The sequence below is a fragment of the Arachis ipaensis genome, chromosome B04, assembly GCF_000816755.2.
Source record: "Arachis ipaensis cultivar K30076 chromosome B04, Araip1.1, whole genome shotgun sequence".
Lineage (NCBI taxonomy): Eukaryota > Viridiplantae > Streptophyta > Magnoliopsida > Fabales > Fabaceae > Arachis > Arachis ipaensis.
Genome location: NC_029788.2, coordinates 32,332,306 through 32,347,540, shown reverse-complemented (window position 1 = coordinate 32,347,540; position 15,235 = coordinate 32,332,306). Strand labels below are relative to the sequence as shown.

The following is a 15,235-nucleotide window of genomic DNA, read 5'->3' as shown; positions in this document are numbered from 1 at the left end:
ACCATCTCTTCTGCCTGTTCGAAAATTTCTGAAGGGTTATCTCTGGATTGTTGTATTTTAGCTTCTCTCAATTTTCTCTTCAGAGTCCTTTCAGGTTCTGGATCTACTTTCACAAGAATGTTCTTATCCTTGCTCCTGCTCATATGACAAAGAAGAAGGCACAGAAAAATAATAATAATAATAGAGATCCTTTATAACAGTATAGGGATCCCTGTGTGAGTGGAAGAAAAGGGGGAGATAAAGAATGTAATATAATGGAAGAAACACAACTGTGAGGATGGAAGGAGGTGAAATGAGATGTTAGGATATGAATGAATAAATAGAATGAGATGGGGGAGGGATAATTTTCGAAAATTATTTTGAAAAAGAGTTAGTGATTTTTGAAAATAGTTTTTGAAAAAGGTTAGTATTTTTTTCGAAAATTTTTGAATTCAAAAAATAAAAATAAAAATAATTAGTTAATTAAGAAGAAATTTTTGAAAAAGAGGGTAGATATTTTCGAAAATTAGAGAGAAAAAGTTAGTTAGGTAGTTTTGAAAAAGTTAAGAAACAAACAAAAAGTTAGTTAGTTAGTTGAAACAAATTTTGAAAAGATAAGAAGTTAGGAAGTTAGAAAAGATATTTTGAAAAGATATTTTTGAAAAAGATAAGATAAGAAGATATTTTAGAAAGTAGTTTTGAAAAAGTTAAGAAACAAACAAAAAGTTAGTTAGTTAGTTGAAACAAATTTTGAAAAGATAAGAAGTTAGGAGGTTAGGAAAGATATTTGAAAAGATATTTTTTGAAAAAGATAAGATAAGAAGATATTTTTGAAAAGATATGATAAAATTAGTTTTAAAAAAGATTTGATTTTTTAAAATCACAATTAATGACTTGATTCATAAGAAATCACAAGATATGATTCTAGAATTTAAAGTTTGAATCTTTCTTAACAAGCAAGTAACAAACTTCAAATTTTTGAATCAAAACATTAATTGATTATGTTATTTTCGAAAATTTGGTATAAAAATAAGAAAAAGATTTTTGAAAAATATTTTTGAAATTTTCGAAAATAACTAAGAATTTTGAAAAAGATTTGATTTTTGAAAAAGATTTTGAAAAAGATAAGATTTTCAAATTGAAAATTTGATTTGACTCATGAGAAACAATTTGATTTTAAAAATTTTTGAAAAAGTCAATCCAAATTTTTGAATTTGATGAGAGAAAAGAGGAAAGATATTTTTTTTATTTTTGAATTTTTTATGAAAAACATGAAAATTATGCAATGCATGAAATTTTTAGATCAAAACAATGAATGCATGCAAGAATGCTATGAATGTCAAGATGAACACCAAGAACACCTTGAATTTCATGATGAACATCAAGAACATATTTTTGAAAAATTTTTAATGCAAAGAAAACATGCAAGACACCAAACTTAGAATTCTTTAATGCTTATGCACTAAGAATTCAAGAATGCATATGATAAACATGAAAAGACACAAAACAAAAAATCATCAAGATCAAACAAGAAGACTTACCAAGAACAACTTGAAGATCATGAAGAACACTATGAATGCATGAAAATTTCGAAAAATGCTAGATGCACATGCAATTGACACCAAACTTATAACATGACTCAAGACTCAAACAAGAAGCAGAAAAATATTTTTGATTTTTATGATTTTATAATTTTTTTTGTATTTTTTTTTTTCGAAAATTATATGAAAAAAAGAAAAAATAAGGATTCCAAAATTTTTAATATGAATTCCAGGAATCTTGCCATGTTAGTCTAAAGCTTCAGTCCAGGAATTAGACATGGCTCACTAGCCAGCCAAGCTTTCAAAGAAAGCTCCAGTCCAAAACACTAGACATGGCCAATGGCCAGCCAAGCTTTAGTCTTTAACACGAGAGTATATTGTTCTTTGATAACAAATTGCAAGCCTCAGTCCAAAAGAATTTAGACATGGCTTTACAGCCAGCCAGACTTCACATGCTTCATGAAACACTAGAATTCATTCTTAAAAATCTTGAATCAAATTTTTGAAAACATGTTTATATTTTTCGAAAACAAAAGAGAAAATTTTGAAAATATTTTTGAAAAATTTTTGAAAAGAAAACGAAAAGAAAATTACCTAATCTGAGCAACAAGATGAGATTGAAAGCGCGCCATTTCGAGTTCTGTAGCTCCAGAAAATCCACTTTGAGTGCAGGGAGGTCAGAATCCAACAGCATCAGCAGTCCTTTTTCAACCTCTGAATCTGATTTCTGCTCAAGTCCCTCAATTTCAGCCAGAAAATACCTGAAATTACAGAAAAACACACAAACTCATAGTAAAGTCCAGAAATGTGAATTTAACATAAAAACTAATGAAAACATCCCTAAAAGTAACTAGATCCTACTAAAAACATACTAAAAACAATGTCAAAAAGCGTATAAATTATCCGCTCATCAGGAAGCCTGGAGGATTTTTAAGGAGCAGGTCGGAGTTCTTGCTCCCGACCTGGATCTATCTCCCTTGGATCCTGACAAGGTTGTCATTGATGGGACGATAGTCTATCCTCCTTCCTCTCCCAAGTATGTCACCGAGTCAGATTTAAAGACTCGGGGGCAGAGAATAATTGAGTCCCCTCCCCGATCAAGGGACGCTCCGAGTTCTTCGAAGGCTCCGAGTACCTCTTCTCCATCTCCTATGGATACTTCTCTCCCTGGTCCTGATGGCGCTCCGACTACTCTTCCTGACTCTGGTGGTGATCCGTCTACTCTTCCTGATTCTGGTGGTGATGTTCTCTGAAAAATTTGTTGGCTATACGGGGGCCCGGCCTGTGGGTCCCCTCTTTTTTAAACTTATTAGTTTCTATGTGGTGGTGGTTTGCTGACATTTTCCTTGGCCTTTTAAGGCCGTAAATAAAATACCCTTTTTTGGATAAGGGTTTAAGTTAACAAGAAATACCCTTTTTTGGATAAGGGTCTAAGTTACCTTTTTGTGTGCATGCTTTTCTGATGTTGGTTTTTGAAAAATCCCCTTTGATCTTTTTGAAACCTTTTCTTGGCTGTCTGTCCTTTTGAGTCTTTTAACTTTAAGGACTTAGGACAGTCTTTTGGCTTTTTGATAGGTTTTTCGATCTCTTTTTGGTATTCCTCATACTCAATTTTTTGATTCATTGAGTTCCTATGACTTAGGTTATTTTCGCGATGTGTTTTCTTTGTTTCTCGGGTTTTCATTTCGACTTATGAGTCGGAATCTTTTCGAGTTTCTCACGATCAACTTTTATAACCTCTTTACGCCGACTTGTACCTCGTCGTTTTATCCTGACGACCACCTAGGTCGGTTCATGGGATTTTCACGTTTTGTCGAGCTTAAGTCGGCGCGTTTCGTAGAAAGAAAGACAAACGAGAAGGAATTTATAAGAGATATTGTAAAAAGATCTTTATTTATTTGGGAAGGTACTTTAATGCTACTAAGGGTTTTTAATAATCCATTCTCCCTTAGTCTCTACTTTGATGCCTCGTTAAAAACCCTTCTTCAGAAAAAACCCTTTGATTTTTGGGAAAAAAATCGTGAAGTTGGGAAAAGAGTACATCAGGGAGTAGAGTTCGCTTTTAACTATAGTACCTTTTCATGTTACAAGCATGCCATGACCTTGGTAATTCGGTGCTGTTTAGGTCGGTCACCTTATAATAACCTTTCCCTAAGACCTCATTAATTGTGTATGGTCCTTTCCAATTAGCAGCGAGCTTTCCTTCCCCCGATTTGTTGACTCCAATGTCGTTTCTGATCAAGACCAAATCGTTTGGAGTAAAACTCCTTCGAATGACTTTTTTGTTGTACCTGGTAGTCATCCTTTGTTTCAATGCTGCTTCTCTTATCTGGGCTTGCTCTCGGACTTCGGGGAGCAATTCAAGCTCCACTTTGTGCCCTTGTATGTTTCCGATTTCATCATGGAAAAAATTACCCTTGGACTTTGCTCTCTGATTTCCACTGGTATCATAGCTTCTACACCATAGACAAGTCGGAAGGGTGTTTCTCCAGTGGCAGATTGGGGCATCGTCCGGTAAGCCCACAACACCTGGGGAAGCTCTTCTGTCCAGGCTCCTTTTGCATCTTGTAGCCTTTTCTTTAGCCCTGCCAATATGACTTTGTTGGCTTCCTCGGCTTGTCCATTTGCCTGTGGATGTTCCACTGAGGTGAACTGGTGTTTGATCTTCATACTGGCCACTAGGCTTCTAAAGGTAGAGTCGGTGAACTGGGTTCCATTATCTGTGGTGATGGAGTAAGGTATCCCATACCTCGTGATGATATTTTTGTAGAGGAACCTCCGACTTCTTTGGGCTGTGATGGTGGCTAATGGTTCTGCTTCTATCCACTTTGTGAAGTAATCTATTCCCACGATTAAGTATTTGACTTGTCCTGGCGCCTGGGGAAAAGGACCTAACAAATCCATTCCCCATTTTGTGAAGGGCCATGGAGAAGTTATACTAATGAGCTCCTCGGGGGGAGCCATGTGGAAATTTGCATGCATTTGGTATGGTTGGCATTTTTTCACAAACTCTGTGGTATCTTTCTGCAAGGTCGGCCAGTAGAATCCAACTCGGATTACTTTCCTGGCTAGCAACCTGGCTCCGAGATAGTTTCCACAGATCCCATTATGGACCTCCTCCAGCACTTCAGTGGTCCTTGAGGTCGGTACGCACTTCAACAATGGCGTTGATATTCCTCTTTTATAAAGGATATTTTTCACCAGAGTGTAATATTGTGCTTCCCTCCGGATTTTCTTAGCCTCTTTTTCCTCTTTGGGGAGGATGTCAAATTTTAGGTATTCGGCCAAGGGATTCATCCATCCGAGGTTTAGCCCGGATACCTCAAGGACATCTTGTTTGTCCTCTGCTTTCACCACAGAGGGCTCTTGGAGAGTTTCCTGGATCAGGCTTCTATTATTCCCTCCTGGCTTAGTACTTGCTAACTTGGAGAGGGCGTCTGCTCTGCTATTGAGATCCCGAGTTATATGCTTAACCTCGGTTTTCGCAAAGTGCCCGAGGTATTCCAGAGTTTTTTCCAGGTATCTTTTCATGTTTGGGTCTTTGGCCTGATACTCTCTATTTATCTGGGAGGTTACTACTTGAGAGTCGTTATATATCATCACTTTTGTTGCACCGACTTCTTCTGCCAGCTTCAATCCTGCAATCAGGGCTTCATATTCTGCTTGATTATTTGAAGCTGGGAATTCAAATTTGAGGGATACCTCTATTTGAGTTTCCCTTTCATCCACCAGTATTATGCCTGCACCGCTTCCTGTCTTGTTTGAGGATCCATCTACATAGAGTTCCCATGTAGTTGGCTTTTCCTCTTGGTCTCCTGCGTACTCTGCTATGAAGTCGGTGAGGCATTGGGCTTTAATTACTGTCCGAGTTTCATACTTCAAGTCGAACTCGGAGAGCTCTATTGCCCATTGAACCATTCTCCCTGCAACATCCGTCTTTTGGAGGATTTGCTTCATGGGTTAGTTCGTTTGGACTCTTATCGTATGAGCTTGAAAATAAGGCCGTAGCCTCCATGAGGCTATTACTAAGGAGTAAGCAAACTTCTCCAGCTTGTGGTACCTTAGTTCGGGGCCTTGTAGAACTTTGCTGATGAAGTACACTGGATGCTGTCCAACCTCATCCTCCCTTATCAGGGCTGATGCGACAGCTTTGTCTGCTACAGACAAGTATAGGACGAGATCTTTCCCAACTTGAGGTCGGGTTAGGATTGGAGGTTGGCTCAAGAACCTTTTGAACTCCTGGAACGCTTCTTCGCATTCCGGAGTCCATTCAAACTGGCATCCCTTTCTTAATAAAAAGAACAGTGAAAGGGATTTTAATGTTGATCCTGCCAAGAACCTAGAGAGGGCCGCAAGTCGGCCGTTTAGCTGTTGAACCTCTCTTAAGCAAGTCGGGCTCTTCATTTCCAGTATAGCTTGACACTTATCGGCTTTTGCTTCGATCCCTCTTTGCGTCAGCATGAACCCTAGGAATTTTTCGGCCTCCACTGCGAAGGTACACTTTGCGGGATTTAGCCTCATCCCGTGTAACCTTATGGTGTCGAAGACTTGCGAGAGGTCTGTCAGGAGGTCGACTTCTTCCTTGGTTTTTACTAGCATGTCGTCTACGTAGACTTTCATTAAACTCCCGAGGTGGGGAGCGAACACCTTGTTCATCAGCATTTGATATGTGGCTCCTGCATTTTTTAATCCAAATGGCATGACCACGTAGCAAAAATTTGCTCTGGGCGTGATGAACGATGTTTTTTCCTGGTCTGGCTCATACATCGGGATTTGGTTATATCCCGAGTAGGCATCCATGAACGACAAGTATTGATATCCCGAGCTAGAGTCTACTAGAGTGTCAATACTTGGGAGTGGATAAGGGTCTTTGGGACATGCCTTATTTAAGTCGGTGTAGTCGACACACATCCTCCATTTGCCGTTTTGCTTCTTGACTAGCACTACATTTGCTAGCCATGTTGGATATTTAACTTCTCTGATGAAGCCGGCTTCTAGGAGTGCCTGTACTTGCTCCTCCACCGCTAGGGCTCGTTCTGGGCCGAGCTTGCGCCTCCGCTGTTGTATAGGTCGGGATCCCGGATATACCGAGAGCTTGTGGGACATAAGCTCGGGATCTATCCCGGGCATGTCGGAGGCTTTCCAGGTGAAGAGGTCAGAATTGTCTCTTAGGAGCTTGGTCAACCTTTACTTCAGGGTTTCCCCTAGGTTGGCTCCTATGTTGGTATTTTTTCCTTCCTCTTTGCCGACCTGTATTTCCTCAGTTTTTCCTCCTGGCTGTGGTCGCAACTCTTCTTTGGCCCTTGCACCGCCGAGCTCTATGGTGTTGACTTCTTTGCTCTTTCCCCTCAGGTTCAGGCTTTCATTGTAGCACTTTCTTGCCAATTTCTGGTCCCCCCTCACCGTTGCTATCCCCGCTGGTGTCGGAAATTTCATGCAGAGATGGGGAGTAGACACCACCGCTCTAAGTCGATTTAGGGTAGCTCTGCCGATTAGGGCATTATATGCTAACCCTACGTCGATGACTATAAAGTCTATGCTCAGAGTTTTAGATTTTTCCCCCTTTCCGAAGGTAGTGTGGAGGGGTAGAAATCCCAGTGGTTTTATTGGCGTGTCGCCTAGCCCATACAAGGTGTCGGGGTAGGCTCTTAACTCCTTTTTATCCAACCCTAGTTTGTCGAACGCAGGCTTGAAAAGGATGTTTGCCGAACTTCCTTGATCTACTAGGGTTCTGTGGAGATGGGCATTGGCTAGGATCATGGTTATCACCACTGGATCGTCGTGTCCAGGGATTACTCCTTGCCCATCTTCCCTTGTAAATGAGATTGTAGGAAGGTCGGATGATTCGCTTCTGACCTAGTAGACTCGCTTGAGGTGTCTCTTGCGAGAGGACTTAGTGAGTCCCCCTCCCGCGAATCCGCCGAAGATCATATGTATATGTCTCTCCGGAGTCTGCGATGGTGGGTCTCTTCTATCTGTGTCATCTCGCTTTCTCTTCCCATGATAGTCCGATCTTTCTATGAGATATCGGTCAAGTCGGCCTTCTCTGGCCAACTTTTCTATCACATTTTTAAGGTCGTAACAATCGTTTGTTGAGTGACCATATATCTTATGGTACTCACAGTATTCGCCGTGACTTCCCCCTCTTTTGTTTTTAATAGGCCTGGGAGGCGGCAGCCTTTTAGTATTGCAAATTTCTCTGTATACATCCACTATAGAAACTTTTAGAGGAGTATAAGAGTGATATTTTCGGGGTCTGTCGAGACCGAGGTCTTCTTTCTTTTTGGGCTCCCTCTCCCTCTTTTTTATCGAGGGAAGGTGCCCAGGTCACCAACTCGACTCTCTCAGTCTGGCATTTTCCTCCATGTTGATGTACTTTTCAGCTCTTTCTTGTACATCACTTAAGGAGGTGGGGTGCCTTTTTGATATGGACTGTGAGAAGGGACCTTCTCTAAGCCCATTTACCAGCCCCATAATGACTGCCTCGGTGGACAGGTCTTGAATCTCTAAGCAGGCTTTGTTGAACCTTTCCATATAGTCCCGTAGAGGTTCTCCGACCTCCTGCTTTATTCCCAGGAGGCTCGGTGCATGCTTTACTTTATCCTTCTGAATGGAGAACCTCATTAGAAACTTTCTTGAGAGGTCCTCAAAGCTGGTGATCGATCTTGGAGGGAGGCTATCAAACCACTTCATCGCTGCTTTCGATAAGGTGGTCGGGAAAGCTTTGCAACGCGTCGCATCAGAAGCATCAGCCAGATACATCCGACTTTTGAAATTGCTTAAATGATGCTTTGGATCTGTGGTTCCATCATAGAGGTCCATATCAGGGCTTTTAAAGTTTCTTGGAACTCTTGCCCTCATTATGTCCTCGCTAAAAGGGTCCTCCCCTCCTGGAGGTGACTCTTCTCGATCGCCACGGGAGTTCCGACCTTTGAGGGAGGATTCTAACTTTAAGAGTTTTTCCTCTAACTCTTTTCGTCGTTCCATCTCCTCTCTTAGGTTCTTCTCTATCTCCCTTTGTCGCTCCCGCTCCTGTTCCAGCTGTTCCAAGCGACCTTGGTAGCCATGGACTAGTCCCATTAGTTTAGTTGCATGGGGTGGTCCATCCTTTTCCGATTCACGCCCCTCCGAGGAGTTCGTCTTCGGATTTTTAAATCCGGAGGTGCCTTCCCTATGTTAGTCGCTGGTTCCCTGGTGAAGGGCTAAGTCTGCGTCATTGTTTCCGGTATCTAGATTCTCTTGTTCAGAATCCGACGCCACATGACCGTCTTCCGGTGACATGTCCGCCATTACTGGTTGATCTCTCGGGTCTCCGGCAACAGCGCCAATGTTACGATGGGTAACCGGAGATTAATGGGTTGGATTAGTTTAGCTGGCCCAATCGTCTGAATGAGGAAGTATCCGAATGGGTTAGTGACCTAAGATCCCCGTCCGACTTCAGTGTGAGAGAATGGGGGGTGGTACCTGCAAAGACACTCCGATGCCAAAGTCAGCAAAGGGAGCAAAACAGGTCTAGAGAGTATTGGACTTATGAGATACCTGAGGAATTTAAGGGTATTTATAGTGGTGAACCCATAACCACCGTTGGAGTAGTTCCGCCATTTAAGGTGGATAACCGTCCCTTTATCTTAGGAAAGTTGAGATATGGCTCCTGGAAGTGAGTAGAGAGATTTTAGGGGCAGTTACTCATTTGACTGAGTGCTTATCTACAAGCTAATCCTCGTCCCCGACTTCTTTAGGGTAAGTTGTGGTAAGAACCGACTTCATAGGGAGAAGGTCGGTGTAGGGCGAGGCTCAATCCTTTGGATTGGGCCTTTCATTTAGATCTGGGCCTTATCATTGGGTCAGGGTATGAGCAGTTTATAAATTTTTTTTATTTTTAAAAAAAATAATCATTCACAATATTTTTTTTTAAAAAAATTCATTTAGTATAAAATTATTAAATTTTAAGAATAAAAAATTTTTATTTTTCTAGTAATATTTATAAAGGCCTCATGAGGCAATGGCATTAATAGGAGGTCCAGAAAATAATGTCACCACTGAAAAACTCTGAAGAAAGAACTGCTAGTGAATTGTTCAGAAGAGAGCACGCTGAGTTGAGAAACGATGCGGAATCTTGGATGAAAAGCACAGCCCAAAATTGTATGCTGATTTCAACTGTCATTGCAACAGGGGTGTTTGCTGCTTCAATAACCATACCAGGCGGTCTCGATGATAAATCAGGGAAACCAAACTACTTGAAAAAGCCACCATTCTTGGTGTTTGCAATCTCAGATGCAGTTGCGTTTATCTCATCAACAGCTGCAATATTAATATTCTTGTCCATTCTTGTTTCGCGTTATGCTGAGTCTGATTTCTACAAGTCACTGCCCTTGAAGCTCATATTTGGATTATTGGTGGCGTTGTTCTCCTCAATAACAAGCATGATGGTAACATTTGCAAGTGCCTTCTTTATTACTTACTACTATGACTCAAATCGAGTCCCAATTTTCATTTCCGCATTTGCCTTTTTGCCAATACTTCTATTCATAGTTTTGCAATTTTCATTATGGTGCGACATAATGTATTCAACTTTTTATTGTAAGAATATTTTTAAGCCAGACAAAAGTATTCTTTATGTACTATTAGTGGAAATGTAAAAGAAAAATATTAAGAGCCAATATTTTTTTATTAATTCCTTAAAATTTTAATAAATTTCAATTTTGTTTTTGTTGTTAATTTTTTGATGGTCAATAATCAGTCAATTTTTTTTCTAGTTCTACCCCTAATGTTCATTATCATCGTCATCATTTTCTTTATTTTTCTCTTTCCATTGTAACTATCAGAACCACTCACATTAGATGTCACATTATCTATCATCACCATCATCCCCACTATCCCTTACACTTCACAGCCTCCATCCATTACCAGCACACTTTACAGGCCCGCTCTGACCTCATCCTGAACCTTTCACTCTTGCTACCATCACATAACTAGTCTCTTCTCACATGTAATTTACCACCACCAACAATAATACTAAGAACAACAACAATTACTCATAAACATATTTTAAAATTAGATTTAAAGTAAATAGCCAAAATCGTCCCTGAAAGATACCCGATTTTCATTTTGGTCCTCGAAAGATAAAGATAATCAAAATCGTCCCCGAAAGATACACGATTGGTCACGTTAGTCCTTCCGCCAGTTGGATGATGACGTGGAGGGTTAATGTTAGGTCGGTGGCTACATGGCACTTGACATGTAAAAAAGTTATTTATAATCAAAATAGTCCTTGAAAGTTCAGACGTAAGTCATTTTCATCCCTAAAATTTTAAAAATTAATCAAATTAGTCCTTATATAATTTTTTATTTTTTCTTGATAATATTAAATTCTAAAATATTTTTTGATACTACTAATTTTAATAGAAATGTAATTGACAATCGAAAAATTAGTAATTGTATCTTTTCTTCTTAAAAATTTTTTCAATAAAAATATCTCTCTCCTTTAATTCTTGTCAAAATCTCTCTTATTCTTTTCTATGGCGAAAGCTAGTGCACTCCAAGCAAAGTAGGGAGTGCAGCACTCTTTAAAAATTAACTTACTATCAAAAGTGATTAGGTAAATTAAATTTATTTATTATTATTATTTTTTTTCTGTCATGGGCTGAACAAACAAACTGGCACTAACAAAAAAAACTAATTGGCTCGTTTAACACAGGACTATCTTTACACCAGAAAAGTACTCAGAAAAATTTGATCGAATTCTTACGTTACTCTGTTATTGTTGATGTGATGTCTTCAAGTATTTTCACTGTTTTGTTTGCTAGCAGGTGCTTCCACTATTATTTTGTCTAGCCACAGATTTTGACGCTCTTGAACCCACCTTCATTCCACCTCAACCATAAATGGACTTTCAAAGTCTGAAAAATTGCTGCCATAGAAAAGGAAGACGCTGTCTGTCACCGCTGTTGGTTGGCTAACTCCAAACGTAAAATTGATTTTGTAGAAGAACCCGGTCTCCATGAAGGCGCCATGATTCTCCATGAAGGCGCCATGATTTTCAGATGACGACGCAGTCAAAGCACAAAATACATGACAGTTACAACAAGTCCATTATCTTTTATTTCAAATTATCCTCAACATGTACGTAAAATGAAAAATTAAAATACAATTATATTTAAACAATTATTTGTATTATTTTTTATTAATTTATTCAAAAAAAATTAAATTTTGAAGCTAATTGGTATAAAATATTACCGATATAAAATTAAGAAAAATTTTTATTTGTATAAGAATGAGCCTAATAAATAATTATTTTATTTAATATATAATTAAGAGTATTTCTTTCTTTGCCAACGAATTATAGTTCAAACTACATAGTTTCTATATTCACCTAAAAGTTGGTAAAAAAAAAAGAATACTTCTTTTTTTATTAACTTTTTTATTTTAAATTTAATATTATCAAGAAAAATAAAAAATTTATATAAGGACTAATTTGATTAATTTTTAAAATTTTAGGGATGAAAATGACTTACGTCTGAACTTTCAAGGACTATTTTGATTATAAATAACTTTTTTACATGTCATCTGACCACATGTCACTGACCTGACACGTGGCATTAGTCCTCCACGTCATCATATGCCACGTGGTACTTAACGTGACACGTCATCATCCAACTGACGGAAGGACTAACGTGACCAATCGTGTATCTTTCGGGGACGATTTTGATTATCTTTATCTTTCGAGGACCAAAATGGAGATCGGGTATCTTTCAGGAACGATTTTGGCTATTTACTCATTAGATTCAACATAGAAAAAAGATTATTTTGGAAGAATGGATTTTTTAACAAGAGAATTTCAATAGCCTCTGTGTTTGTAAAGAAGGGAATTTGAATGAAAAAAAGATAAAACAGAAGAAAAAGAAGAAAAAAGAAGAGAGAAAGGAAGGAGGAAAAAACAGCGACAGAGAAAGCAACCGCCAAGAGGTTGAGAGAGAAATAAAACACGAAAGAGAGAGAGGAAGGAGGGAGACGACTAAAATTCAGTATTTTTGAGATGAAATTGGGATAAATTTTGGACAAATTAGAGACAATTTTTTTTTTCCAAATAAAATTGAGACAAATTTTCTTCGTCTCAAAAACCGTTGGTGTTAATTTACATTTTGTCTGAAATTTCGTCCGAAATTTTTGTCAGATGATTTTATGACGGATTTCGAATAAGCATTTATCTGCTAGATTTCTAACTATTATGATGTATTTTAGACGAATTTTAGACAGATTAGCCAACATAAAAACAATATATTTCAAGCAAATTTCAAACAAAAAATATACTTCATTTCAGACAAATTTCTAACGATGTTAGTCAAATATAACAGATTTTTTCGAATAAATTTTAGACAAATCAAATATTTCTTTTCGATTAAATTTCAAACAAATTTAATTTAATATAATTTACATATTTCTTTTCGATTAAATTTACATATAATCCAATTCTTTTCTGTTGAACTTTTAGCTGACGTCCTTGATCTTTTAACATTTACTCAACATCATTCAACTTTAACTTTTTGTTCATCATTGATCATTTCTTTCTCTTTTGCCTTTTCTTTTCACATGTGAAGTTCTTGCTCAATATTTATATCGTCTTTAGATGTCTCTAAACAATCTTTAAAATCTAATTTTAAAGAAAGATCTAAATCAAAAGTAATTTTTTATGAAGAAAGCTCTGCTCATAATAAAAACAAATACTAAAATTAAACTATTTTTATCTATCTTACTATTTTGCATGCATCTTCACCCATAAAATTAAACTATAATTTGAAATAAATTTTTTTATTATTTCAAAATATCCATTGATTACAGGAAAACTAAGCATTCAGAGAATATAATGATAGCTAATAATAAAAATTTGTAATCCGTCACGGTGGATTTCATAGATTATACTAATTTATACACATATATTCATCATTCATTTATATATAAGTCTTATTGGATACATACTTTTAGAAGAAATGAAAGTGGTCCATTTTTAAAATTTGTAAGATAAAAAATTATAAGTATATATGTATGGGTTAATATTATTGACTACCAGAGCTTAATTTCTCAACGAAATTTACAATAAATGATGAATAATTGAATATAGTAAAAATATATCAATGCTTGATCTAGCATATATATCCTACTATGCTGAAGAAACTGCAAAGCATATCCTGCAATTGTTAAAATAAATTAACAAAATAAATATTTATAAAAGAGAACTATATTAAGATAGTATATGTCTTGAAAAAAGAAATAAAGCAAACAAATGCATAAACGATTATTTAAACATAGTACCTTATGATTAATTATTGCGAAATGTCAAACGACATTAGTAGCACAAAATACAAACTAAAGTTGCAACTTACACGGCTACGGGAAACAACTCTAGAAAGAATACAAGAGTTAGTTGCCTGAATTAGTTTTCTAACTGCCAAACAGAGTCCATCTACTAAAGATAATACTACAAGAGTTAATTTAACAACACCTATATAACATGAAGAAGCTTATTGTGACTATTAACTCACTGAGCATAAATTATTTTTTTAAACATATTAAAGATATTTAAGGTATTTTTTCTTGAACTATTCAATTAGGGATCAAGTCATAACCAAAATAACGTTCTGTCACTAGAGCTAAGGTTCATGAGCATTATACTCCTAATCTATTCCAAATTCAGGAAAATTCCTTGAACCATAACAAACCATTAAAGAACCCAAATAATTCCATAGTCATTCCTTCCGAAATCAAATTGAGCAATCAAGTAAAAGAAGACAAATACTCAATCGAATTTAAATTGCTTTAACAACAACTACAAAGTTTGAAATCAAATCCAGCAAGTAAAAACAGCAGCAGCCATGCACGAATTCTATCTGTGAGGTCGGAGGCTGGCTAGAGTGCGACCCGGAAGATCGACAGCAGCCACAGGTAGGAGAGCAGTGTGAGTGAGGCAGGGCAGTTTTTGAGGAGATAAAAATTGAAACCAAAAGGGCGGCTTTGGAATTGAGTTTGGCTTTTAAAATTTGGCTTTTTGGTGCCGAGTAAAGATTTGGTTTTAAAACAACTACATATATTAAAGGTCATACTCCAATGAAGATTTTATAATTGTCTTTATGTAAAAATTTTTTTTTTTACCCTTGGATGATGAATTGTAGGATTAGATTTTATATGTTATGAAAGTGTTTTTATTTAAAATGTGACCAAATAAATATATCACACTTTTATACAAAAACATCTTCATAAAAAGATGTTTTTGGTATCTTCATTTGAGTAGTTGCCTTTTTTTTTGGTGACTACATTAAATTGTGTAACAAAAATTACATTACTATTCACAAAAAATTGAGACTTATTGTTTAATTGCTAATTTTGTTTTTCTATCCAACTTATTCATTAAGATCCACTTAGTAACGAAAGAATAGATAAAGCAATATTAATAGACACAATTTTGTTTAAATAAAGTAGAATAGAAATAAAAAGAACGAGTGAATTCTTGTAGATATTTTTTTAAAAAAAATTGTCTATAAGCAAATTAATTAAAAAGAATTAGAATAAAGACTTGTTTTTTTGGAAATAATGTTAGATTAAATCTATGAGATGCATATGACAGAGTTATGAACAACCGATTCCTCAATTAAATTATAGATAAATTTAAAATATAAACAATATTTTTATACTAAATATTATAATTTCTGAATAAACTATGA

The 15,235-nt window shown here is 36.6% G+C and overlaps 1 protein-coding gene across 1 annotated transcript in view; it reads left to right on the top strand.

The window, feature by feature from the left end:
* Positions 1-10,159, top strand: part of LOC107636346 — a 14,071-nt gene extending 3,912 nt beyond the window's left edge. Inside the window, exon 2 of the mRNA XM_021122415.1 lies at positions 9,536-10,159. Within this exon, the coding sequence (XP_020978074.1) occupies positions 9,536-10,159 (624 nt within the window). The remainder of the gene's footprint in view (positions 1-9,535) is intronic.